This window comes from Pseudorasbora parva, chromosome 20, assembly GCF_024679245.1.
Source record: "Pseudorasbora parva isolate DD20220531a chromosome 20, ASM2467924v1, whole genome shotgun sequence".
Lineage (NCBI taxonomy): Eukaryota > Metazoa > Chordata > Actinopteri > Cypriniformes > Gobionidae > Pseudorasbora > Pseudorasbora parva.
In genome coordinates, this window is record NC_090191.1 from 22855312 (window position 1) to 22880605 (window position 25294).

Consider the following 25294-nt stretch of genomic DNA (forward strand, 5'->3'; position numbering starts at 1 on the left):
TTGTTTAAATCTCGTTTTCTTGATTTACCACACACACCATGTTTTACCATGCCTAATATCGATCTAGCTTACTGCAGTGTGCAACAAGTGTCTTATAGTAGCCGCTGCGCAAACTCACACAGGAGCATTATAAAAACTTGCAATACACTCAAATGTAACTAAAATGATAAAACAGTGCTGCGTTACCCACAAATGTATGAGCAGAAGAAGCATAATCGGCCGTCTGCGGGATAATAAAAGCTCAGCGAAATCATGCCGTCATCAAGCTACACCTTTGTTTTGAATAAGCGATCTATAAATAAATGAAAATAATGAAATCATTTAAAACCCCTCCTATTTCAGCAAGGACCGGGAAACTGCTGTCAGCTCCGGTCTAGTCTGGAGTACTTTAAAACACTCCACCTGTCTAAGCAAGTGCATTATCACTCAAAAACATGATGAATTTCTCAAGCAAGCAAAACGCATACCACACAAATACACTCAGTTGCACAAGGGCTTTGATAAGAGAGAGGATGTGAGTGTGTTTGTGTTTGCGTGAGAGACAGATAGATAGACGAAGTAAAGCGCAGAATGAGTAAAAGAGACGCCGGCACACAGATGGTGGGCTGTTGGAGAAAAAGAGATAATGATTACAGATGAGAGGAGATGGAAACAGGCACAGTTAGAAAGAAAGAATGATAGATAGAGACAGGGAAGGAGGGGAGATGTTTCATTTCCATCTACCACCCTCCATTTCTTAATAAGGTAATTTTCTGTTGGAATCTAGCGGCATATTAAAGGAGCAAGGTGTTTTCAGACACGTATTTCACAATTTAGCTAGCAAATGGTAAGGTTTATTCATTGATTTGTTTTAAGTGAAAATTCTGATTGGACCTCCTCATTTCTGCTGCATGCTGCAACACAAACTTTTATGAATATAGTTTTGTTTCTAGTTCTAACTAGACAGCATTTTAAGACAAAGTTTCGACATTAAAGCTGTTCCAAAAGCAGCCACATTACATTGCTTTATAAGATACTACATTTTATTCTATGGCAGATTTATGTAAATATACGTATATTTTTCATTCAACAGAGAAAGATGTCCACAAAACTGATTCATTTAAACTCAGTAATTGTAGGTTATGTTCCCTATATCGAGGGAACTCAACACTGCGTCGTCGAGTGACGACACTCTGGGAACGCCCCCAGCGTGACGGCTCTGAAGTATGAATGAAATCAGCCACCAATCCGATTGGTGCAATGTCGTGACGTAACCGGCGACGGCGTACGCGGAAGCTATAAGAAGGCGCCGCCCCAAACAACAGACAGTCTTTGCTCTTCAGCGAGGCGCTCTGTGTGAATATTGTTTGTCTATTTACTGTTGTCTGTCTGATTATCAGTCCCTCTCTGAGAAAGCATGGCAAGCGAGCAGTTTAGAAGGTGTGTTCATCCGTGCCCGCGCTTCATTACGGGCTCGGACACACACCAGCTGTGTGTGCAGTGTCTCGGAGCGCAGCACGCTCAGGCGGCGCTTGAGGGTGCCGCCTGCAGCGAGTGTGAGAGGCTGCCGCTCCGGGTGCTGCGCTCACGGCTGGCCGTCTTCACCGAAGGCGGTCAGGCTCGCGAGCCCCGTGGGTCTGGTCCCGCGTCTGTTGAGGCAGCGCGGCGGCGTAGATCCTGGGGCTCACAACTGGATCTCGCGACGGGAGGCGGGCATGCTGAGGCATCTTCCCAATCCTCGTCCGATGATTTAGACGCTCTTCCGCCTCGTGAGGAAGCCCGCGCTGCGGCTTCTTCCCACGAGGTCGATAACCCAGTGCTGATGCTGTCTGATTCCGAGGGATCAGATCAGTTCAGCCTGGAGGCGGGCGGAGTGCAGGTGAATTCACCTCTTCACTCTCCCGCTCAAGAAGAGCTGGTGGACGTGCTGACACGTGCTGTGGCCAAACTCAGTATCGACTGGCCACAGGAAGAGGTGGAAGTCCAGCCTGTGAGCAGGTTGGATGGACGCTTCTTCAAAAAGCGTGCTCAGCCGCCACGCAGGGGCTTGCCGTTTTTCCCGGGTTTGCACAATGAATTGTGCAAATCATGGGGAAAACCATACTCATCGCGCCTATCGACACCCCCAGTTCTTGACTTCGGGTGTGTCGTGGGTGCGGCTGAGGCTGGTTATGGGATGCTGCCTCGCGTCGAGGAGGCACTAGCGAGCTATCTGTCTCCCGAGGCAGCAGCGTCCCTGAAAGCCCCTGTCCTGCCCACCAAGCCATGCAGGGACACGTCGTCCCTGGTGGGCAGGGCTTATCGAGCGGCCGGTAGAGCTGGTAGTTGCCTGCACACCATGGCGGTACTGCAGGCATACCAAGCTGAGCTCCTCAAAGAGCTCGATGAGGGAGAGGGTCCGTCTCCGGACGATATTACAGAGCTGCGGAAAGCTACCGACTTGTCTCTCCGCGTCACCAAAGAGACGGCCCGTGCTATCGGCCGCTCTATGGCTGGCATGGTGTGCGTGGAGAGGCACCTTTGGTTAAACCTGTCGGGGATGAAGGAGAAGGAGAAATCCTTCCTTCTGGATTCCCCGATAGCTCCTGTGGGTCTCTTCGGCGACGCAGTCAATAGCGTTGTCGAGAGATTCCAGGAGGTGAGGAAACAGTCGGCGGCTTTCCGGCAGTATCTCCCTCGCCGCCAGGGGCCTCCTGTAGCCAGCAGGGAGGTCTCTGGTGGCCAGTCCCGGCCCTCCACCAGCGCCTACAGACAGGCGCAAAAGGAGAGCGTCGCTTCCCGCGCCCCTCCCGAGGGAGCCTGGCAAAGGAGGCGACGTTCTCGCCAGAAGTCTTCTAAGCCGAAGGGCGACTTGAGGGAAGTCCTTCAGGCGAAGAAGGCTTCTGGCAAGCGGTCCTAGCTGCGGCGGGATCGCTCAGAGCTGGCCCTCCCGGGGGCGGACGACCGAGGTCGTTCCGAGCCCGCAGCTCTGGGGAAATCGATGTTGTGTTCCCGCCGTTAACAACGCTTCGGGCCTCATCGTTTTCCCGCGTACGTGCGCTGTCCCAGCCGCCTCGAAATCGACCTGCGGCGGGGCAGCGAATGCGTGCGCACACCGAAAATCCTCCCCGACTAAGCTCTGCCGGGTGGCCGCTTCAGGGGGTCGGGCAGGGGGTTCGGTGGGTACCAGAGACCAGCCTCGAGAGGCTGGTTCCCCTAGTAGAATATATCGGCGCATGGATGTGCCTCCCGAATATTTCTGCTTGGGTCCTGAGTACAGTGGGAAGGGGGTACAGATTGCAGTTCAGAGTTCCACCACCGAAGTTCAGCGGGGTGGTCTGGACTGTGGTCCCCCCGGCCCAGAGGCAGGTTATGGAACAAGAAGTACAGTCTCTGCTGGTCAAGGGGGCGATAGAAAAGATCCCTCCGCCAGACAGGGAGTCGGGCTTTTACAGCCGTTATTTCATTGTTCCCAAAAAGGGTGGAGGCTTACGTCCAATATTAGATCTGAGGTACTTGAATCGGTCTCTGAGGAGATTCAGGTTCAAGATGCTCACAATTCAAATGATCGTGAATCTGATCCAGTTCGAGGACTGGTTCGTCACGATAGATCTAAAGGACGCATACTTTCATGTCTCCATCTTTCCTGCCCACAGGAAGTTCCTGAGGTTCGCTTTCGGGGGCGAAGCGTACCAATATCGGGTGCTTCCTTTCGGTCTAGCTCTTTCCCCTCGCACCTTCACGAAGTGCATGGATGCAGCTCTGGCCCCTATGAGGCTGCAGGGCATCCGTGTGCTGAATTACATCGACGACTGGCTCATTATGGCAAAGTCGCGCGAGATGGCGATTCGGCATCGAGATGTCGTTTTAGCCCATCTCAGGTGCTTGGGGCTGAGACTGAACACGGCCAAGAGCGTGTTGATACCCGCCCAGAGGACTACGTTCCTCGGGGTGGTATGGGACTCAACCTCGATGCGAGCGAGCATGTCTCCCGCACGGGTGGGTTCTATACTGGCGGAGGTCTCAAGGGTGAAGCTAGGCCACAGCCGCACTGTGAAGCAGTTTCAGAGACTGCTGGGACTCATGGCAGCAGCATCCAACGTAATTCCCTTGGGTCTGCTATACATGAGGCCCCTCCAGTGGTGGCTAGGAACCAAGGGGTTTTCCTCGAGGGGAAAACCTTTCCGTATGATCAGGGTAACGCGCAGATGCCTTCGTTCCCTCGTTATATGGAAGGATCCGAGGTTCCTGTCCCAGGGGCCTGTGTTAGGAGCGTTATGTTGCAGGAAGATCCTTTCAACAGACGCCTCCCTCACGGGCTGGGGCGCGGTCATGGAAGGCCGGTTCATGAGGGGTTCGTGGGGACCCCAACATTCCTCCTGGCACATAAATTGCTTGGAAATGTTGGCGGTTTACAAAGCTTTGAGGAGCTTTCTCCCAGACCTTCACGGCCACCATGTCCTGATACGATCCGACAATACGTCGGTGGTATCGTATCTCAATCACCAGGGGGGTCTGAGGTCACGCCCACTATGCAAATTGGCGCTTCAGATCCTCCTGTGGTCCCAGGGGAAACTGTCGTCTCTCAGAGCGATGTATGTCCCAGGGGACCAGAACCAGGGAGCGGATGTCCTGTCGAGGCAGGGGCTGAGGCCCGGGGAATGGCGGCTCCATCCAGAGGTGGTGGAGGCCATGTGCGAGAGGTTCGGCCCAGTGGAAGTGGATCTGTTTGCTTCCGTAGAAACGACCCACTGCCCACTGTGGTTCAGCCTCAGGCCTCCGGCCCCGTTAGGGCTGGATGCCATGACACAGACGTGGCCGAGGCAGCGTCTGTACGCATTTCCCCCGATCATTCTGCTCCCGGGAGTTCTAGAGCGAGTCCGCCGGGAGGGCATCAGCCTCCTATTAGTGGCACCCCGGTGGCCGTCCCGAGCTTGGTTCTCCGACATTGTGGCACTTCTAGACGGGACCCCGTGGCAGGTCCCTCTGAGGAGGGATTTGCTGTCTCAGGCAGGGGGTGTGATTTTCCACCCCAGGCCAGAGTTGTGGAACCTCTGGGTCTGGCCTCTGAGGGGGCACAGTACCTAGAGGAGGGTCTGCCACAAGAGGTCGTTGAGACCATTCTCAGCTCTAGGGCTCCCTCTACGAGGAAACTGTATAGCCTAAAGTGGAATGTCTTTACTAGCTGGTGTAGAGAAAAGGGGGTGAACCCAGTTGACTGCGCAATCGCTTCAGTACTGGAGTTCCTCCAAGACCGTTTCTCCGCTGGTTTGACCCCATCCACTCTGAAGGTGTATGTGGCAGCCATAGGGGCTTTCCACTCGCCTTTGGAAGGGGGCCCTTTGGGTAGACACCACTTGGTTGTGCGTTTTCTCCGTGGGGCTAGGAGATTGAGGCCTGCGGCTCATCCCAGAGTCCCGGCTTGGGACCTGGCGGTGGTTCTGGAGGGGTTGGCTGAGGCCCCCTTCGAACCATTGGAGTCGGCTGAGGCGAGAAATCTGACCCTGAAGGTAGCATTTCTCCTCGCCATCACTTCTCTGAGGAGAGTGGGGGACCTCCAGGCGTTGGCGGTCACGCCTACTTGCTTGGAGTTTGCCCCGGGCGGGGTGAAGGCTATCTTGCATCCCAGACCGGGCTACGTGCCCAAGGTCCCTTCTTCAGGGATGGGGTCGGTATTTCTTCAGGCTTTTCATCCTCCGCCTCACGCGACGGCAGAGGAAGCTAGGCTGCACCTGCTCTGCCCGGTTAGGGCATTGAGGATCTATCTAGACAGGTCAGCTCAATGGAGGAAATCGGACCAGCTTCTGGTGTGCTTTGGCCCCCCTAAGAAAAGGTTGCCTGCGGCGAGACAGACTATTAGTAACTGGATCGTGCAGGCGATAGCCACGGCTTATCGGGTGCGCAATATGCCTTCACCCATGGCCGTGAGGGCTCACTCTACGAGGGGCTTGGCCTCCTCGGTGGCCCTCCTTTCGGGAGCCTCACTTATTGAGATTTGTGAGGCGGCGGGTTGGGCTAATCCACACACCTTTATAAGACTTTATAAGCTGGACCTCCCGGCTACGCCGGGTGCTAGAGTGCTTGCGTCCTGAGTGTGCCTGGGATCCAGCTTCACACCAGGATGGGCGTGTCTCGGTGTGGCATAGTGGGTATTGACGTTCCCAGAGTGTCGTCACTCGACGACGCAGTGTTGAGTTCCCTCGATATAGGGAACGTCTCGGGTTACTATTGTAACCCTTGTTCCCTGAGAGGGAACGAGACACTGCGTCTCGTCGCCACACCTACACGTAGAGCGCTCGCTTCATCGCAAAGGCTGTCTGTTGTTTGGGGCGGCGCCTTCTTATAGCTTCCGCGTACGCCGTCGCCGGTTACGTCACGACATTGCACCAATCGGATTGGTGGCTGATTTCATTCATACTTCAGAGCCGTCACGCTGGGGGCGTTCCCAGAGTGTCGTCACTCGACGACGCAGTGTCTCGTTCCCTCTCAGGGAACAAGGTTTACAATAGTAACCCGAGACGTTTTTATTGTTATTAGAGTTTAGCGCTGTAAACTTAGTAACATGTTAACAAACATTTGTTATACCACCATCTGTTGAGACTAGCAAACTAGCTCAGACTAGATTTGTTTTGTGTATGTAAGTTTGTGTGTGCACTATACCATACTACCACTTCACTGTAAAATACATTGGCAAAACGAAGATTTTAATGCTAATTCATACATTTAACTTAAAATAGTCATGTGATCTCAACTTAAATATATTTTGTAGAGGAAAATTGCTAGGTTTAATAGGCTAATTTCATAAATGCTAATTTGCTAATTTGTAACACAATGCATTGATAGCATTAGCATAGCTATTGGTGAATGAATATAGCAATATTAGAACATTTAACATATATATTTTCTCAAACTAAGCTTATACTCCACTGGCCACCATGATTATAACCCCCCAAAACAGTGGATAACAGAAACTCTTCTAAATTAGCATAGCAAAACATTAAATACCACTAAATCTCACACGTAATATTAATCTTGCGTGCTCTCGCACACACACACACACACACACACACACACACACACACATACACACACACACACACACACACACACACACACACACACAACATTATATAGGCCTAACACTTATTTTTAGCATTTATTCTCTTTTACAAGTTTACAAGCATGCTTGAAAATAGAAATTCCAGCCCAGTTTCAGTTTCAGTTAAATTTAAGTTTGTCTAAATTAAATAAAAAAAGTTGATAGGTTCATATGTACTTAAAATGTGTCAGTTTTGTGAACTCAAAATAAATAGAAAGTTCTAAATACTCATAAAAATGTATTTGATTGAACTAATTTAATTTAAAGGGTACATAACACACAGTCTCATGTTAATCTAGAGTACTTATAGAATAGAACCTTATCCTTCATATCTCAGAAGAGTCTTTAGTTTTATAATATTTATAAAAGACAGATACACTGTACTGATTCTTTCTGAAAACAGCCTAACTTGTGGAGACATGCAATGGGCGGAGCTAAAGAATCACAAGCACACACACACACATGTCGTGTTTCCATGTTTAATGGGGACTTTCCATAGGCGTAATGGATTTCATACTGTACAAACTGTACATCCTATCCCCTTACACTGCCCCTGCCCCTAAACCTACCCATCACAGGAAACATTCTGCATTTGTACTTTCTCAAAAAAACTCCTTCTGTGTGATTTATAAGATGTTTTCCTCATGGGGACCTAAAAATGTCCCCACAAGGACAAGGATTTTGGATATTGCCATCTTTGTGGGGACATTTTGTCCCCATAACGTAGGGATTACCAGGCCACACATACACACACACATACACACACACACACACACACACACACACACACACACACACAATACATCATTATCCCTGGAAAACTTTCTTTTCACTGTGTGTGTGTGTTGTTTATGTTATATGCACTTACACACCGATTGCCAACAAAACACAGACATTTGATGCCGTTTCTCTCACCGCCCGCCTGTTTGGACCGGGAACAAACAAACACACCTGCAAAACTCTGTTACTGCTCCGGTAAAGCAAACTGCATCCACTGTTTAACACTGGGTTATTTGGGAAGCTGAACAGGCTTGCCGTTTCCTCACAAGCAAAAACACATTTCTTTAGTGACATTAGTGATTTTGTGGTCTAAAAACAAAATGACAGCACTGCCGACGCATCCCGTAACCCGAACGAAGCTCGCTGATGGACGCGCACTTGCTCTCGCTCTGGTTAATGCGCGCACATGCTCATGAAGTGCCCATACAAGGAATTCCGTCCCTCATACAGGAGATTGCTAAAATGCAACTCACGTGTTTATTGCTGTTTTCAGATCATCCGTGGGTGAGAGAGAGCTTGCATGCACATGGTTGCCAGATTGCAAATTGTAAGTAAAAAATCCGGATAGAATATGTTTTTTTTTTGTTTGTTTGTTTGTTTGTTTTTACAGAAAAGCTCTGATTGGGGGATTGGAATTATTTAAATCTGGCAACCGCAAACATAAACGCTCAAACATATTTTTTTTTTTCAAATACGTCAACGAACATTTTTCATTGTTCAATTAATTAATGAATTAAATCATGTTAAAAAGTAGATAAACATCAACCATGCCTGTTCTGTACCTGTGGGAAGGCTATGAAAAATGCTCACATTGCCTGCACTGCCTGGAACATAACGTTTATATTCATGATCTGACATTTTTGCTAATGTCCTTGCTTGCTTCTTCACAACACCTGCAGAACTTCTGAATTGCTGTGTAGGTCCACATTAATATTGGCGGCCTTGAACATGCGGGCTGGTTATATGCAATTTTGGGGGTCATAAATATTAATGAGCCCGACTGTTACGTCACAGTCGGTGTTATGTCGGGATTCGCCCGTTATTCAGTGGTCTTTTGAAAGCACAAGATTTACATATAGAGAAAACAATGGTGTTTGAGTCTCATAGGATGTCAGTTCCATGTACAGAACTTTTTTTTTATTATTCAACTATGCAAAGGTAAATACAGTTTTCCATACTATGGCACCTTTAAGCCCTTGCATAATTCAGTCAGGCTCAATGCGAGGGTATATACGGCAGAAACGGCGGACAGACCTCTTGCTGTGTGGCTCTTTGAAATGGAAAGTAACCTCCAGCCCACCTTTGCTCTGATCACCAGCGCTGGCATATGCTATCCCTCTGCATCCCTCTCATTTTGGGCCAGAATAAAGGAATAATTCACCATTAATAAGTGTATAGCTGCCGTCCTGTTATTCGACAGCGCTGATGGCAGCTGTTATTAAACAGCACCCGTTTCACCGGAAGCTTTCAGAATCATGGCCGCACACCTCCTCCCCGTTGTCCACAGGGGACCAATTTATTAACATGCTGTGGGAAGCACGGCCTCTTTCTTCATACACACACATATGCACAGCAGGAGCTTAGCAGTTGGGGTACGGAGGGATGCGAAGAAAACAAGCATAAAAAAGAAAAGAAAACAATTTGGAGTGGGCTGTTTGGTGCTAACAAGAGCGGGGAGCTCATTTTGATTACCTGAGCTCGGGTGCCATGTTGAATGAGGGCCAAGATTAGCCGTGGTGAATTGGCCGCAATTGATTTGCTCTTTGAATGCAGCATTCTGCCTTTTCACGCCAGTTTTGAAATGGTACTGGATGGTTTTTGTTTTGTTTTGGGTTTTTTTTCTCTCTTTTCTCAAAAAGGCAGTTGTAAAGGTTGCATAAAGTGATTGCTGGTTTTATCTCTGTTGATTTATTCCCAGAAAACAAAGAATGCATGTCGCCACAAACTCATACATGGGTGAATCTAATATTTTACCAAAAAATAAGACACTGTATTGTTTTGTTTTGTTGTTCAAAACATTTTCTTTAGCCTGACAACCTAGACCCACATCAAGGGGTGCTTCTCAGTATCCCTCCTCGTTTCCTCGCTCCTCCGTCCTCCATCCTATGACCTGGAAACCGATGGATCTCAGCCATCTTGTAGGGGATCTCAATTCTTTGCACCGCGAGGATGGAGGAGTGAGGAGGCTTCCTGAGGAGTCGTGAGCGAGGATACACAGGTGGATCCTTTGCGGAAGTGTTTTATCGACTTTTAACGTGACACGCATTATTCTCCTCCCCCTTCACATCGTGCCACAGTTTATATTATTATTATTATTATTGTTTACATGTACAAGACACAAATGTATGTCAAATAACAACAATTGACAGTTGCAGAAGTATATCAAAGCACAAGAAAATGAAAGAAACAAATAGAGAAACAAATAGAAACCAATACTATACAATGAATAAAAAGCAGTTAATAACTGGAATTCGTTGTTAATAATAACTGGTAATATTAATTAAAATATGGATAAATGTGGTATTTTGTGGAGGCTGAACCTCACAATATAAATAGTTATCTCTAATGTTCAAGAATCCCGACTAAATCCAGTGGTGCAGAGTCATCATTAACCGACGCCGCTTTAAAGTGACGTTAAAGGGAGCGAGGACATATCATTTCACTTGATTCAATTCCTCCATCCTCGAGTCTTTTCCTCTCGTCCTTCCCTCGCATCCTGAAGGGGTGGAGCTAAGGCGCTAGGAAAGGAAACGAGGATGCACAAATAAGTATTGGGAAGCACCCAAGATGTTGGGTCTGGGAACACACCGTTGGCAGGGCTCAATCCTAGGGGCGGGATAAACGGTTGTCTTCCTAATTCCTTCTGCACCCAATAGCGCTACAACCAACCCGAGAAATGAAGAAGGTGAATCAGAGCTAGTTGATAGATTAAACTTTCACCATATACGGTCGGCAAAACTCTGAACACATCTTCCTTTTTTTAAGAATGACTTCAGGGCCGTTTTTTGTTCTTTTCTCAAAGAAAAGATTCCAGAGTCAAAAGATTCGAAAGGCCGCTGTTAACCAGCTTTGTTGTTTTCTAGAAGAACGCGGAACCCTCACAACTCTGCCGTCATTATGTTAAACCCGCCCACCGACACTGTACACCATTTGATTGGCCTGACTAGAGTTTGTTTTTTCAAGCTCGGAAGCCAATGGAGAGTTGACGATCCTGGCTGCAAATTGCATTTGTTGCCGCTAAGTTGCGTCTAGGCTACATTGTCAAGACATTTTCAGAATGTTTTCAGGACATTTTCCTATTACACATTTCAAATTGTACTTTTAGTTTACAGTGCAAAACCATTTGCCTCCGTCAGCATAATGTGTAAATTATGATTCATACAGGAACCGGTTGCTAATGAAGTGCTATATTAGCCATTTGTAATTGTCAGTGGGGATTAATTTGAGTGTTTTTGGTGAAATATGTCAAGAGAAGGCTGGAAGAGGTGCTCACAATGTACCGTTCTTACCCTCTCTCTCTCTCCCTCTCTCTCTTTCTGTCCATTTTTTTTTTCATCTCCATTTCTCTTGGGCTCAGTGGCTTGTGACGCTCCATATGTCCGTCTGCTTCTCCTCAGAGGAAGAGAGAGAGAGCGAGAGACATTAATACAGGCACCCTTTGCCTCAAACATTCAGCACTCATGTTTTCCCAAAAGCCGAGTGCTCTGAAATGACAGGAGAATGGAGGGATGGGACAGAGAGAGAGGGTGTCGATGATTGGAGAGAAATACAGAGAAGGGGGAGGGGTTGTATGCGTGTGTGTGTGTGTGTGTGTGTGTGTGTGTGTGTGTGTGTGTGTGTGTGTGTGTGTGTGTGTGTGTGTGTGTGTGTGTGTGTGTGTGCGCGTGTGTGTGCGGGCGTGTGTGTGTGTGTGTAATGTAGACAGCAGTGAAGTGAATGTTATCTTACAGATGTTGAATGCACCTGCAGCTAAAGCAATGCATGAGAGCTCCCTGCAGAAATAAACACATACACTTGAGTCCTATCACACACACACACACACACACACACACACACACACACACACACACACACACACACACACACACACACACACACACACACACACACACACACACACCTCATTACAGCTGTATTGTCGCAAAATAAGCAAATGTAGAAGCTTGTACACTCACATACCTGTACATAGCTGATCAAATTTAAAGATAGGTATAAACCTTGTTGTATTGAGGAGAATCGGAAAAAAACATTTTGACTAAATAATATTGACACAGAATGTTTTATTCATACATTTTATGTATTCTTTTTATGTATTCTTTTTATTCTGCTTGTTTTCTGTTGGTCCGTTGATTGATTGATTGATTGATTGATTGATTGATTGATTGATTGATTGATTGATTGATTGATTGATTGATTTATTGATTGATTGATTGATTGATTGATTGATTGATTGATTGATTGATTGATTGATTGATTGATTGATTGATTGATTGATTGATTGATTGATTGATTGATTTTAAATATTAATATTTATTCATTCATGTATTTATTTTATTTTAAATATCTTAAATATTAAAATGTATTGTTTATTTTCTTCTACATTTTGAAATATTAATTTAAATAGAATGATACATGGATAATAACCCATTTAATCTTTAGAAATAACATTTTAATATAATAATTATAGGTTATAGTTTAGTTATTGTTATTTGTAGCAAAGCAAAATCGATTTTGAGCTCAAACTTTAGAGCATGGAACTACCGTAACATCACCTTAGGTCATGGGTCCGAATTCCAGGGAATGCATCCAATGTACTATGTCCCTTTAGATATAAGTATCTGACAGATGTATAATTGTAATTGCTCAGTACTTACCAAAATGGTTATGTATTTGACTTTCACTGAGCTAATGAATTCATTTTCTCTTTTTTTTTTCTCTCACAGGCAGGACGCAAGTGATCTGACTGGAACTATACAGAGGTAAGATTTTCTCTCTTTCTCTGTCAGTCAATTATTTTTATTCAGTTCTGGCTGTTCAATAGTGTGTTGACTGCTCTATTTGTATGATTTTTTTTTCCTGTTTCATATACACAAAGCAGAAATACTATCCTTACACTCTATTTTTTAGTTAATCGTTGGATTTCTCATCCGACAAACACAACACTCATACATTATCTCTCTACCTTCATGACCATTTCCATGTATGGTCTCAATTAAATACAACCTCACCATATAATAACTAAATAGTGAGCTGTCTGCCTAGGCTTCTAGGTGTACTTCTGACTTTGCTCCAACAGGTTAACATAAGAAATGTCTATCTTTCATAGAGAAGGCAATCGCAGAATGCACTGCAATAAGATCAGTGTAAAAAATTATTCTCATTCTCATTCTTATTCAAGCTCAGAGAGATGTTGTTCCATGAAAATTTATCAATCGGTTATATTTAATTAAAAACAGGCTATTTTGCCCAACATTTGTATGCGTAATCTGTGCGTCCGAAATCGTGTGCTGTCTTAGTAGGCACTACATTTGAATTTGAACTTACTTTGCTACCGTTAAAAAAAGTATGTTCTATATAGCATCAATTTGTGTAGAATGAATGTAATCTGGACGTACTACATCTGCCATGTTGTCGCTATCATGTGACCTACCAGCGTCAGTTGTGTCGCTTCATATCCATTCATAAATCCTCTCCCGTGGTCTCATGAGATAGTAAAGTGTCCATGCGCACTTTATAATCTTGCCGGAAAAAGTAGGTCATCCGGGTCTTTTCGCCTTTTGCATTCAGACATACTACTGTTAGCGTACTGTTTTTCACATACTATATAGCTAGTAGGGAAGTATTCGATTTCTGATGCAGCGAATTAGTTTTTATGCTTATTAGAGTATCATGCTGTTAGCTTAGCAACATGCTAACTTGCATTTTATTGATGCCTACCTCCGCTTGAATTCAAATCATTTACGAGGATCCATTTCAGGTAGGATGCTACCTTTTAATCCAAGATGGTGGACATATCTATAGAGTTGTTGATGTTAAATCTATTCATATTGTACACTGTCAGAAAAAAAGGTACATTGGTGTTACTGGGGCGATACCCTAATATAAAAAACCAAAAAGATACTACTATGTACCTTAGGTACTAATTTGCACTCTTGAAGTACTGTTATGTACCTTTTAAGGTACTATATGTACCATTTAGGGGTGAGTAAGGTACAAATATGTACCTTTTCACTTTTTAGCTAAGGTTACCGCTCCAGTGACAGCATTGTACCTTTTTTTCTGAGATTGTATACAATAGCAAACAGTTACAAGAGGTTAATCTAATTATTTGCACCCAATATTTGCATTTATGCTTCCTAACTTATTGGGATTTTAGCTTAGCAACATGCTAACGTCAAACTCCATTGGAATTAATTGGCAGTGTAGTCTCCTGAGGCGATGTCTATGTAGTCTGTTCTAAATCAATAATTTATTCGGCTCCATTTCATTTAGCATGCCCTCTTAGAAGGTAGCTGCCTATGCAGGCTGTAGGGTTTCAGAACAGTGCTAATGACAAGCTCAAACAGCATTCCAGTGCGACGTCTGAAGCCAGCGTCCAATATAAGGACAGCAGCAGGAGAGGATGATGGGATTTTTGGAAAGAAGAAAGAGGAAGCTCAGGCTGTGCCCATTTTAACATAGTTTCTCAGAATTTTTGATTACGAGCGGAGAGCGAGATGACAGGGAAAGAGAGGGAGAAGGTGTTCTCAGAGTCAAGGGTGCAGAGTTGAGACTGGTAAAGATCTGTGACTGAGGGCCATTAAACCCAGCCCCACGGCTATGAGACGACACATCGAAAGAGCGAGAGAGAGCTGCTGAGAGTTTTTGTGATAAACTGCTGATCCTGAAATAGTTACACCTATTTTTCATCGGGAATTCTGTTAAGAATAAATTGTCACGTCTCATCTGGAGAGGAGCTTTCTTCCTCAGGGCAGCACACAGAAGCTCAAAAGCCGGCGCCGGAGTTCGCCACCCTCTCTGTCGTTACGCCGATGCACTGCGGGTTACCGCCGGCAACTGGCTGATTGACAGACTCACAGCCTGTGAGTTTTCAAGGGCACTCGCAAAAAGGAAAAAAAAACATGTCACCCTGGGAAAATGCTGTGGACGTAACAGTAAAATGAGTGAATATGACATGACAAAATACTATATTTAAAGGGCATTTTTGCTCAAAACCCATCAGCTGACTAAAAAGTGAATGTACTTCATAGCATTTTTTTCCATATGCTTCAAGTTATTAGCCGCATTGACTACATTGGCAAACCCACTTATCAGTTCCGGTCTTCTCATGGCTTCTAGGGTCCAGTTTGTGTGTTCCAGAAACATAAAACGGGTTTCCAAAGAAAAAACATGCTTCAAAATCCAAGATTTGTGTTTTCCAGGAACATGGTGATGTAATGGCATCATGTGTTTTTCATGCGTGCATATGGGTTTAATTAGACATAATATTGTTGGTCGAATCCCCCAGCTTCTCTCTCGTGTACCACACCCAGAATTACCTCAGCCTTTATCTGTTTGCCAAAAGTCGCGTGTCTGCACGCTTGCGTTTACAGCAATTTTCATGCGACTTTATATACAGATGAAGTGTAAAAGAACACGCTGAAATTCAGACGTAGAACAAAACACCTCTGGAGCGTGAGGAAGTGAATTAGAGAGACAGAGCAGAGGAAATGACAGGACATGGAGGCAAGGGGAATGTTATTTGGTGTATTAGTAAGAATTATTAGGGGAAATGTGTTTGTTTGTGAATGTAAGTGCACAGAAACATGCTTTAGGAAAGTATGCTAATGCAGATGCGAAGGCTCGGGCAAATTCATCCTCGCATTACCAGTGGTAACAGACCTCAGAATTCAAACAGAAGTTGACCTGAAAGAGCAAACTTACAATAGATGCATATGATAATAGGAGAATGCAATGCATACTTGAGATGGGTTATGAAAAGTGTTCTGACACATGCAATCGAACTAGAAATATTAGGGTAAAGAATGTTTGGGGCCTAAAGGGAAACTTCCTCCCAGAGGAAAATTTTACTATGCAGAATTTTGAGAACAAGTCGATATCTATAATAAGCCTAATTTACATAGAAAGGAGGTGCACTTGTGCTGAGAAAAAAAAAAAAAAAAAAAAAAAAAACAGACAATGACTTACATTCCCATGGTGCAACACAATAGTCTCAGCAGAATTAAGTCTCCATTTGTTCTCCATTTAATCTCATTGCTCAATGCTAATTTTTTTAATCATATATTATATTATATTATATTATATTATATTATATTATATTATATTATATTATATTATATTATATTATATTATATTATATTATATAATATTATATTATATTATATTATAATATTCATTTAAATATTTTACAATTATTATATTACAATTTAAAATATTAATATATTTAATATTATATTTAGCGGTTGATTCATTTCAGTGAAATAAAATAAAACAAAATATTTTATGGACGGCATTTAAAGCATGTTATTTGTTCAATGAATTTGAATGTTAAATAGAGAATATAAAGTTTTTAGTATTGTATTATAATACTGAAGTATTAAAAATATATGTTTAGACATTGTTGAAACACTTTACAATAAAATTAAATATAGAATATTAAAGCTACACTGTGTAACTTTTTTAGTATATTCTTAGCTACAAACACTTAGTTCTTTCAAAAAATATATGTGCTCATTAATGTATATTTACTTCTTTTAGGTAATAAAGTATTCTGGTAAGTTTATAATATGCCATTGAAAATACATACGGGTGAGGGGTTCGAATGCCGGTCGCCATGTTGCCCCTCCATCTTGAAAGTACATTAGCCAAAGAGGGACATACCCGTAAATTCAAGCTTCGCCTTTCGCGTTTTAGCACTCGATGGCACATGTCGAATATGAAGAGGGATTGCCAGAAGGATTGCCATGTTAATCTTGGACTAAATCGGCCACCGTAGGAGTTAAAACGAAATCGAAATTGAGAGGAACAGAAACTAATATTCACTGGATGGTCATATTCCTTTTCACCACTAGATGGGGGAAAATATCACACAGTGTAGCTTTAAATATAATGCTGAACATATGGCTATAATTGTTGAATAAACCTGAATGTTAAATAAAAGATTTAAAGTTGAAATCTCTTTAGAAACAGGTCTTCATAACACATTTACATTTATTCATTTAGCAGACGCTTTCATTCAAAGCGACAGGAATACAGGAAGCAATCCGTCACAAAGAGGCCAAAAATCACAAAAAAATGCCTGAAATACTAAGTTTTGGACATTGCTTAGAGTAGCATAAGGTAGAATAGGGAGGGGGAAAATTGCTTTTTTTTGTACGATAAGATTAAGTTCTCACAGAACAGATGAGTTTACAACTGTCTTTTGAATGTTGTCAGTGATTCTGCATCCCGGATGGAGGTGGAGAGATCGTTCCACCACATAATAAAAAGTTGCAACCTGAAAGTTAAGTACGTTTGGAGCCTTGGTGCCTCAAACAAGAGGTTTAAAGAGATCTCCTATGTGCTTTTTCTTTCCTATGGGCTAGCATCCGAAATATAGTTGTCAACTTAGATGCAGATACTGTAATCTCTCTTTTTATCTTTTTTTTCTTTCAACATCCATCGCATAACAAAGGGAAAAGGAAGTGAAAGAAAGGGTGGCATAAAGAACGTGTGACTGTGTAATTAGCTCCTGTGTGCAATCACTGATTCCCTCATGCTGAATGACTGACTGCCTCTTAGCTAGCTGCATCAAAACCATTTCTTTTCTTTTTTTTCGCTCCCTTTTTTTTCCGGTACCGGGGGTCTTAACAACAGCGGGGGTGCTGAGAGGAAAGGGGGGAGGGGTGTCGGCGGAATCGGTTGTCAGCTAATTGCATCTCTCCGTGGCGATTATGTTCTCATAGAGAAAACAACCGATAATTATGGGAGCCGGGATGGCAGCACAAGAGAGCGGTTACCGAACCGTCATGGCGGCCGTGTGGGACCCGGCCTCATTATCACCACAGAGACTGACCCGCCCCTTCACCCCAGCAACCGCTCTAATTACCATCCAAGCAGACCTGTCAATCAACACTATTTATAATCCAAGTCTGAGAGAGGAAGAGAAAGAAAAAATAGTCCCTGGGTATCAAGGTTTCAACCCCTTCAAGGTTTATTACAAGCGTTCAGGTTTGTCCCTCATGTGAATTGATGTATTTTGTTAATCTGAATGGGCCTGTTTTCTCTTTTGTCCTCTCTTTTTCTGTAGATTGATTATTAGGCCTTTCATCTAAGAACCTTTTAAAACGATCACATTGTAGCTGAAAAGAAATAGTACTGAGCAGACTGTAGACTTTGGCCAGGCTAGATGCCATATTTCATTTGACATCAATGGAAATAGATAGACGCACTTGTTCGTTCAATATGTCATTCCGCAGTTTACATTGGTATCGACCGTTCAGCTGACAAAACATTGCAAATGTATTTATTTCCAAAAAACTCAATTGGACCAAAAACCTTTTACACAAACCAAAAACACATTAACATTGAATGGGTAAGTCACAGCATTTTTCTGTTTTCTTTTGCGTCAACCTTATGCACACACACACACACACACACACACACACACACACACACACACACACACACACACACACACACACACACACATTCTGTGTTTTTTCTTTGCATATCTGCAATTAGCTGCTAAAACTTTAACGAACAATAACAAATAACATTCAGTCTATATATTTGGAGCTTTTACGATTTAGAATGTACATGGAATGACTCTTTTTAAGTTGTTAAAGTAGTACATTCTGAGTAGGTTCTGTATTTACTTCATAAATCTAGATATAAAGTTAATACTGTATTATTGTGTAAATCTAAATATAAAGCTAATACTCATCTCATTATATAGTTGTATATTTTAGGTATTTTAAAAATACATCAACAGATAAAATGCTTTCGAGACTATTACTAGGCATGCCAATTATTAAATGATAATAATAATAAGAATAAGAATATGATAATAATCTGTTGATTATGTGTGTTGTACCTAATAAGTAATGATAAAACATTTTATATATCAGCTGATATTTGCACATTTTTACATTTGTGATTAGCAGAACAAGTTGTGGTACCAAATATATACTTGTAAATTTGCATATACATATCCAACTTGATTATATGGTTGTAAATTCTGATTGTGTTGTTATCAATTCTGAATTATAAATCTAAATGTATAGTTTTTAAATCATGATCATTGTTTTTAAATCCAAGTATCTAGAGAGAGAGAGAGAGAGAGAGAGAGAGAGAGAGAGAGAGAGAGAGAGAGAGAGAGAGAGAGAGAGAGAGAGAGAGAGAGAGAGAGAGAATATACAATTATAAATTCTTAATGTATGTTTTGTGAATCTCACTGAATAGCTATAAATCCTGATATTTGCAAATCCATATATTTATATATTATGAATTCTGAATATAAAGTTGCAAGAGTATTCATGTATACATATGAGTATGCAGATAATAGAAGTAAATACTGAATATCACTGCAAATCAGCATAACTCCTATGAACACAACAACATGAATTACTGCAGCCATATTGTTCCTCGACTTCTCTCTTCATAACCATTGTTCCCCGTTTCACAAGAGCCGGCTAGTGCTTGTTCCCGCTGAACAGAACAGCATTTGCAGTCTTCTGAATGAGCCACCCGAGGTGAGGCCTTGTGAAAGGTTCGTTAGGCAGCCCTCTGAACGAGCTGCACCACAGCACCTCATCTCCGTCTTTAGGGGGAGGCACCTGGACGAGCTCCACGGTGAGGCCTGGTGTAGGCTGAGTGATATGAGGCGTGAGACCTTGGAGTGCTGCCCTACTGTTACTCACAATCCTAATACCTCACAGATGTTCTGGATCGAGGAACAGCTGTCTAACATTACGTACGCACACAAAAACGCTGGCGGCCCCCAACAGCCGGTGGAACATTTCATAAAGCCTCCCATGCACAATGTAAATTTACAAACATAAAACGGGAAATCCACGTCCCACCTACAACGTGCACATCCTGCCATAAGCCATTAATGCTGCCATCTCAAAAGCGTAATACTTTTAAACAAACGCCGTCACATCACTAATACCCTCACACTGGAATAGCCTCATATTTTGCTTATGTTTGTGCGTTTCGCTAAAATATTTGCATTTGTTGTTCATCCTGCCGCAGTTCAGACACTTTGCTCGAATAAAAGCGAGCCTCTAATCAGAAATACCATGAAAGGGTCTGAATGCTCTGCTTAATTACACATTCGCACACAAAGTCCTGTCCCTCATCCCTGATTGGGTTATTGTCTCCCGATTTTTCTCCACTAACGACCGTTGGGCCCCCCCTCGCTCTGAATATTCATGAGAGGAAGTGTCTCACTAGATGGCAGTGCAGCGCAGCGTGGCCATGCTAATGAGCTCACAGGGGATTAATATTTATGAGATCTGGGAGGAGGATACTGCGAATGTGACTTCGTATGCGTACAGTGACTCAGACCTTAATAGCTAAATCAGTTAGACAGCACAGAGTGGCCTGTCACGTACACAGACTCAAAGTAGAAAAGAGACTGCTATTTCACTTGCTTCGAGTGTATTTGTTGAGAAATGCAAGGCCTAGGTGTTTCACGAGAAGACGAGACACACACAAAGCATGTGCACATAACAATCATTTCGCATTTAAAGGGATAGTTCACTTAAAAATGGCAACTGCCCTAATTTACTCACCGTCGTGTCATTCCAAATCTGCAAAATTTCCTTTCTTCCATGGTAAAAATCTCAACTTTTAATATATATATATATATATATATATATATATATATATATATTATATATATATATATATATATATATATATATATATATATATAATATATTCAAGGTTTATAATATCTCTTCATGCTTCATGTCTGAATTATAAGCTCGAAGGAGACTAGAGAACTATGTGGTTTGAGGAAATAATTCATTTTGGAGTGATATGAAATTGACTAAATAGTGGATTCTCATTCGTTTTCAACTACATTTTGAGTTTGATATTAAACTGATATTTAATCATAAGCTTTACCTGAAGCTTCCGGTTGCGGTGTCATGACCTGTGGCATTTGTGAGTCATTGTAATAATTGCAGCATTTAGGTTGTCTGTAAAGGGGAGAGTGGGAGATTGTGTAAGTGTGTGTGCCCATGTTACATAAGATTTCCTGGAAGAGAAGGGGATGTAGTGTCACAATGAGTGTGTGTGCACTAACATTGTCAGTTCAGAAAGCTGGTGGAAGAACATGTCTCTCACTCGGCCTCTCACTTTGCCATTCTATCAAGAAAATTCCTCACACACACACACACACACACACACACACACACACACACACACACACACACACACACACACACACACACACACATGCGCGCACAGTCCAGACAGGTCCATCAATCCTCAAACACCCCTATTGGGTTTGACCAGTCACTGACTAAGCCATTAACCTCTTTCAGACACACACACACACACAAACCGTATTTTCTATCCCCTTACACTGCCCCTGCCCCTGAACCCAGGAAACATTCAGCATTTTTACTTTCTTAAAAAAACTCATCCTGTATGATTTATAAAGATTTTGAAAAGTGGGGACATATCCGATGTCCTCATAAGTAACCCTCTCCTTGTAATACCTATGTCATACCCATTTGTGGGTTTTTTCCTCATATGTCACAAAAACATGCCCACACACACACACACAAATACACAGGATATACGTACACAATATTGAAATACACACACATGAGGTTCAAATGTATTTTGGATGGTTGATGTCAAAAATAGAGCCGAATATAGAACTGGATTTGAACTATTTTAATGCAGCCCAGACACACACACACACAGAGAGAGAGAGAGAGAGAGAGAGAGAGAGAGAGAGAGAGAGAGAGAGAGAGAGAGAGAGAGAGAGAGAGAGAGAGAGAGAGAGAGAGAGAGAGAGAGAGAGAGAGAGAGAGAGAGAGAGCGAGAGAGAGAGAGAGAGAGAGAGAGAGAGAGAGAGAGAGAGAGAGAGAGAGAGAGAGAGAGAGAGAAAGCAGATGAACTAGTCCAGACACGAGTGTCAGGTTGACAGCCTCATACCCAGAGGAATGCTTCCTTCAAGCTGAAGAGAGAGAATCGCTCGTTTGTTTGTGAGGTATGGGTGAAAGAAATGTGCAATTCCCCTTAGGGTTGAGCCTATGGCCTCCGTCATCTTTGTCATGTATGTATGCACGTGTGTGTGGAGATGAGTTTGACAGTTGACCAATTTAAATTACTTTCCGGCCTTTAGCATTAGACACACGTGCAAATCACGTCCGCCATGTAAACTTCCATCTCAGTTCACCCATTCAGGGATATGAAGCTGAAATAATAAAGAAATGTTCCCAATTTAGGCTCACTTGGCATTTCATTTCTGAACTGCAGTAATATGTATAACCAATGTAACCAACATTGCCAGATTCACATTTATCAGTTTCGGAATAAAACACAATGCTCTTTTAGCCAATCACTGGACATTTCACTGGACAAAGTGTCGAGAAACCTGCAAGTAGCAACATAGGCCTAATATAATTTTGCAGATATATCCCCAATGAGCCTGGGTTGAGTATCCATGATTATAATGTCACAAATATGAGCTCATTAACAAATGACCGCCCACATTTACATAGCAATTTCTAATTAGTATTCCGCAAAGTAGCCTAGCCTAATGAACAGCAGTGAACTGCTACGTGGAGGTTTACAGAGCGCCAAAGGGATGTGAAGAAAAAAAAAGTGAGATGGAAGAAACATTTCTATTTCAGTGCCTTTACCTTTTCTCTCAAAGCATTTGCGTTCCTCCGAGACACTTTTAACCCGAGAAACTATGCAATAGTTTTGTCAGAGAACGCAAACGTCCTTAGTTGGAACATAAATGTTTCACTAGTGAACGTAAATGTTTTGCTCTACGGTTCAGATGAATGGTTAGCTAACAGCTAACGGCTAGCTTTCTCCATATCTTATAGTCTACCCTTACTATCTCCTTATTTCAGGAAGCTACTATTAATGACAGTTTAACTAACGTTGACTAGCTAGCTTAGCAAGATTCTCTTCAAACTGTAGCTGTATCACGATGGTAGTTGATCTGAAAATGAAAACAGCTTATGCTAACGCTAGCTGTAGCACTTCTTGAAGCAAAGCTGAGAATACAGTGATATGAATCACGCTCTGATGCATTTTAGAATGTAATGACATCTTGCTTAGCTAGAAACGTTTGCGTTTATATGAATCTGTGTATAGAAAGTGGAAATGGCTATTATGTCTGTCACTAGCATTATTATGGTTAACTTCAGGGACTAAAATGCTTCATAAGTGAAGAATTTTGCCCGTATAATATTTATTGTCCATGTTTTATGATTATTCATTGCCGTGACATTGAAGATTATATTTCATAGCAACAATTCCACTGTTGACAGCTTTTCACAGAGAAAGGGAAATATTTAGATTATTTTGATGCTCCTCAATAGCCAAAAATACCCAGAAAGAAAAAAATAAAGTTGTGTTTTCTGTCTCTCTCTCTCTCATTAGCATCCTAATGAACAGATTCTCTACCTCTTCTGTTTTCCTGTCATTCTTTTAGAGAGCGTGCTGGCTTTGAAGTGTCTACACAGACAAATCCGCATCCAAAAGCACAATAGTCCTTATTTCACTTTGGAAGCACACACAATCACACACATACACACTTAAACAAACACACACATACAGAGTTCAGTCAAGAGCAAATATGGACCTGAATACAATGACAATGTAGAAGAAAAATAAATCATCTATCCAGGCAAAACATTTTCCACATAAATAGTGGGGACAAATGGCTTTTGCTGTGTGTATGTTGAGGAAATAATTGAGGAGACAGAACTCCAGAATCAGGCCTCTAATGGAAGGTGACAAATTAATTTCTGTCTGCTAATAGCTCAAAATAGAACATGCCCGACTGGCTGTCTTATTCTACGTGCCGCTTGGAAGTTCAAACACGTGTGCATGTGTGAGAGGGAGGACAAGGAGAGAAAAAAATACTCACTGGTGCAACTTAAACTGTTTGTGTGTATGAGATTTGTGATTAGATGAACATCTATAATGGGTTAAAGAGATAGTTCACACAAAAATGAAAATTAGCCTATGATTTACTCCTCAAGTCATCCTAGGTGTATATGACATTCTTCTTTCAGACTAATAAAATTATCCTAAATAACATAAATAACAGTTTTATATTTAAAAGTCCTGGCTAATCCAAGCTCTATAATGACACTAAAATAAAGTCCTTAAATAATGCATCTGTCCATCAAATACTATGCCCCACATGGCTTGGGGGGAGAGAGAGAGAGAGAGAGAGAGAGAGAGAGAGAGAGAGGGAGAGAGAGGGGGGGGGGAATAAGGCCTATATAAAAGAAAAATATAAAATTTTATAAAGTAAAGTTCCGGCCGATCGCCTTCCATGGAAAAAGTGTTGAAAGTGCCTCTTGCAGTTCAAAATGCTTACGCTACGTCTGACGAGCGTAAATGATAATGTAAGCCTTTTGAACTGCAGAGGCACTTTCAACACTTTTTCCATAAATTTACTTGATAAAGTTTTAAATATGGGTATTTTTCTTACACAAATGCATCGATTCGCTTCAGAAACTTTAAAAACAGAGCAACAATTACTGCCGTTATGAAGCACAGCGTTGGTGGCTCGGCTCGTCGAGACTGTTTTCCAAGATGGCTGCTGTCTGTATACACGTAATGGACTGTCTTTATAAAGTGTCTTCTTATTAAACTGTTTGTGCACTTACAAAGTTCAAAAAATGCTTCGGTTTGCATTTATGGACCCTCATTATGCTACCGAGTTAGTGTGAGGCTATTTTGAGTCTTGTTAGTGGTATTAACGTTGACAACCGTTATAAGCGTATCTGTTTTTAGAGATAAAACTATTTACATTCGATTTTCATGAAAACGCATCCCAGAGAACGATCTACTCTGTAACCATGTGTTAATTACCCCTAGGTTCATTTTTCAACGGAGTTGTCCTTTAAACCGAGGTCCTGACTCTATGTGGTCATTAAAAATCCCAGGATGTCCTTTGATTAAACAGTAGGGGTGTAACCTTGGCATCCTGGCCAAATTTGCCCATTGGCCTCTGTCCATCATGGCCTCCTAATCATCCCCATATACTGATTGGCTTCATCACTCTGTCTCCTCTCCACCATAAGCTGGTGTGTGGTGAGCGTTCTGGCGCAATATGGCTGCCGTTGCATCATCCAGGTCAACACATTCTCACACCCAACTCGTCACATATGGACGCTTGACCAGGACCCCTTGTCGTCACTTTTCAACAAACTGGGCGTACCTTTATCATCAATTTTCGACGCGCTGGGTGCTCCATTCATT

At 42.6% G+C, this 25294-nt stretch overlaps 1 protein-coding gene across 1 annotated transcript in view; it reads left to right on the forward strand.

The window, feature by feature from the left end:
• Window positions 1-25294, forward strand: part of celf2 (cugbp, Elav-like family member 2) — a 185533-nt gene that overhangs the window by 41981 nt on the left and 118258 nt on the right. Inside the window, exon 2 of the mRNA XM_067427595.1 lies at window positions 12781-12816. Coding sequence (XP_067283696.1) covers window positions 12781-12816 — 36 coding nt within the window. The remainder of the gene's footprint in view (window positions 1-12780; window positions 12817-25294) is intronic.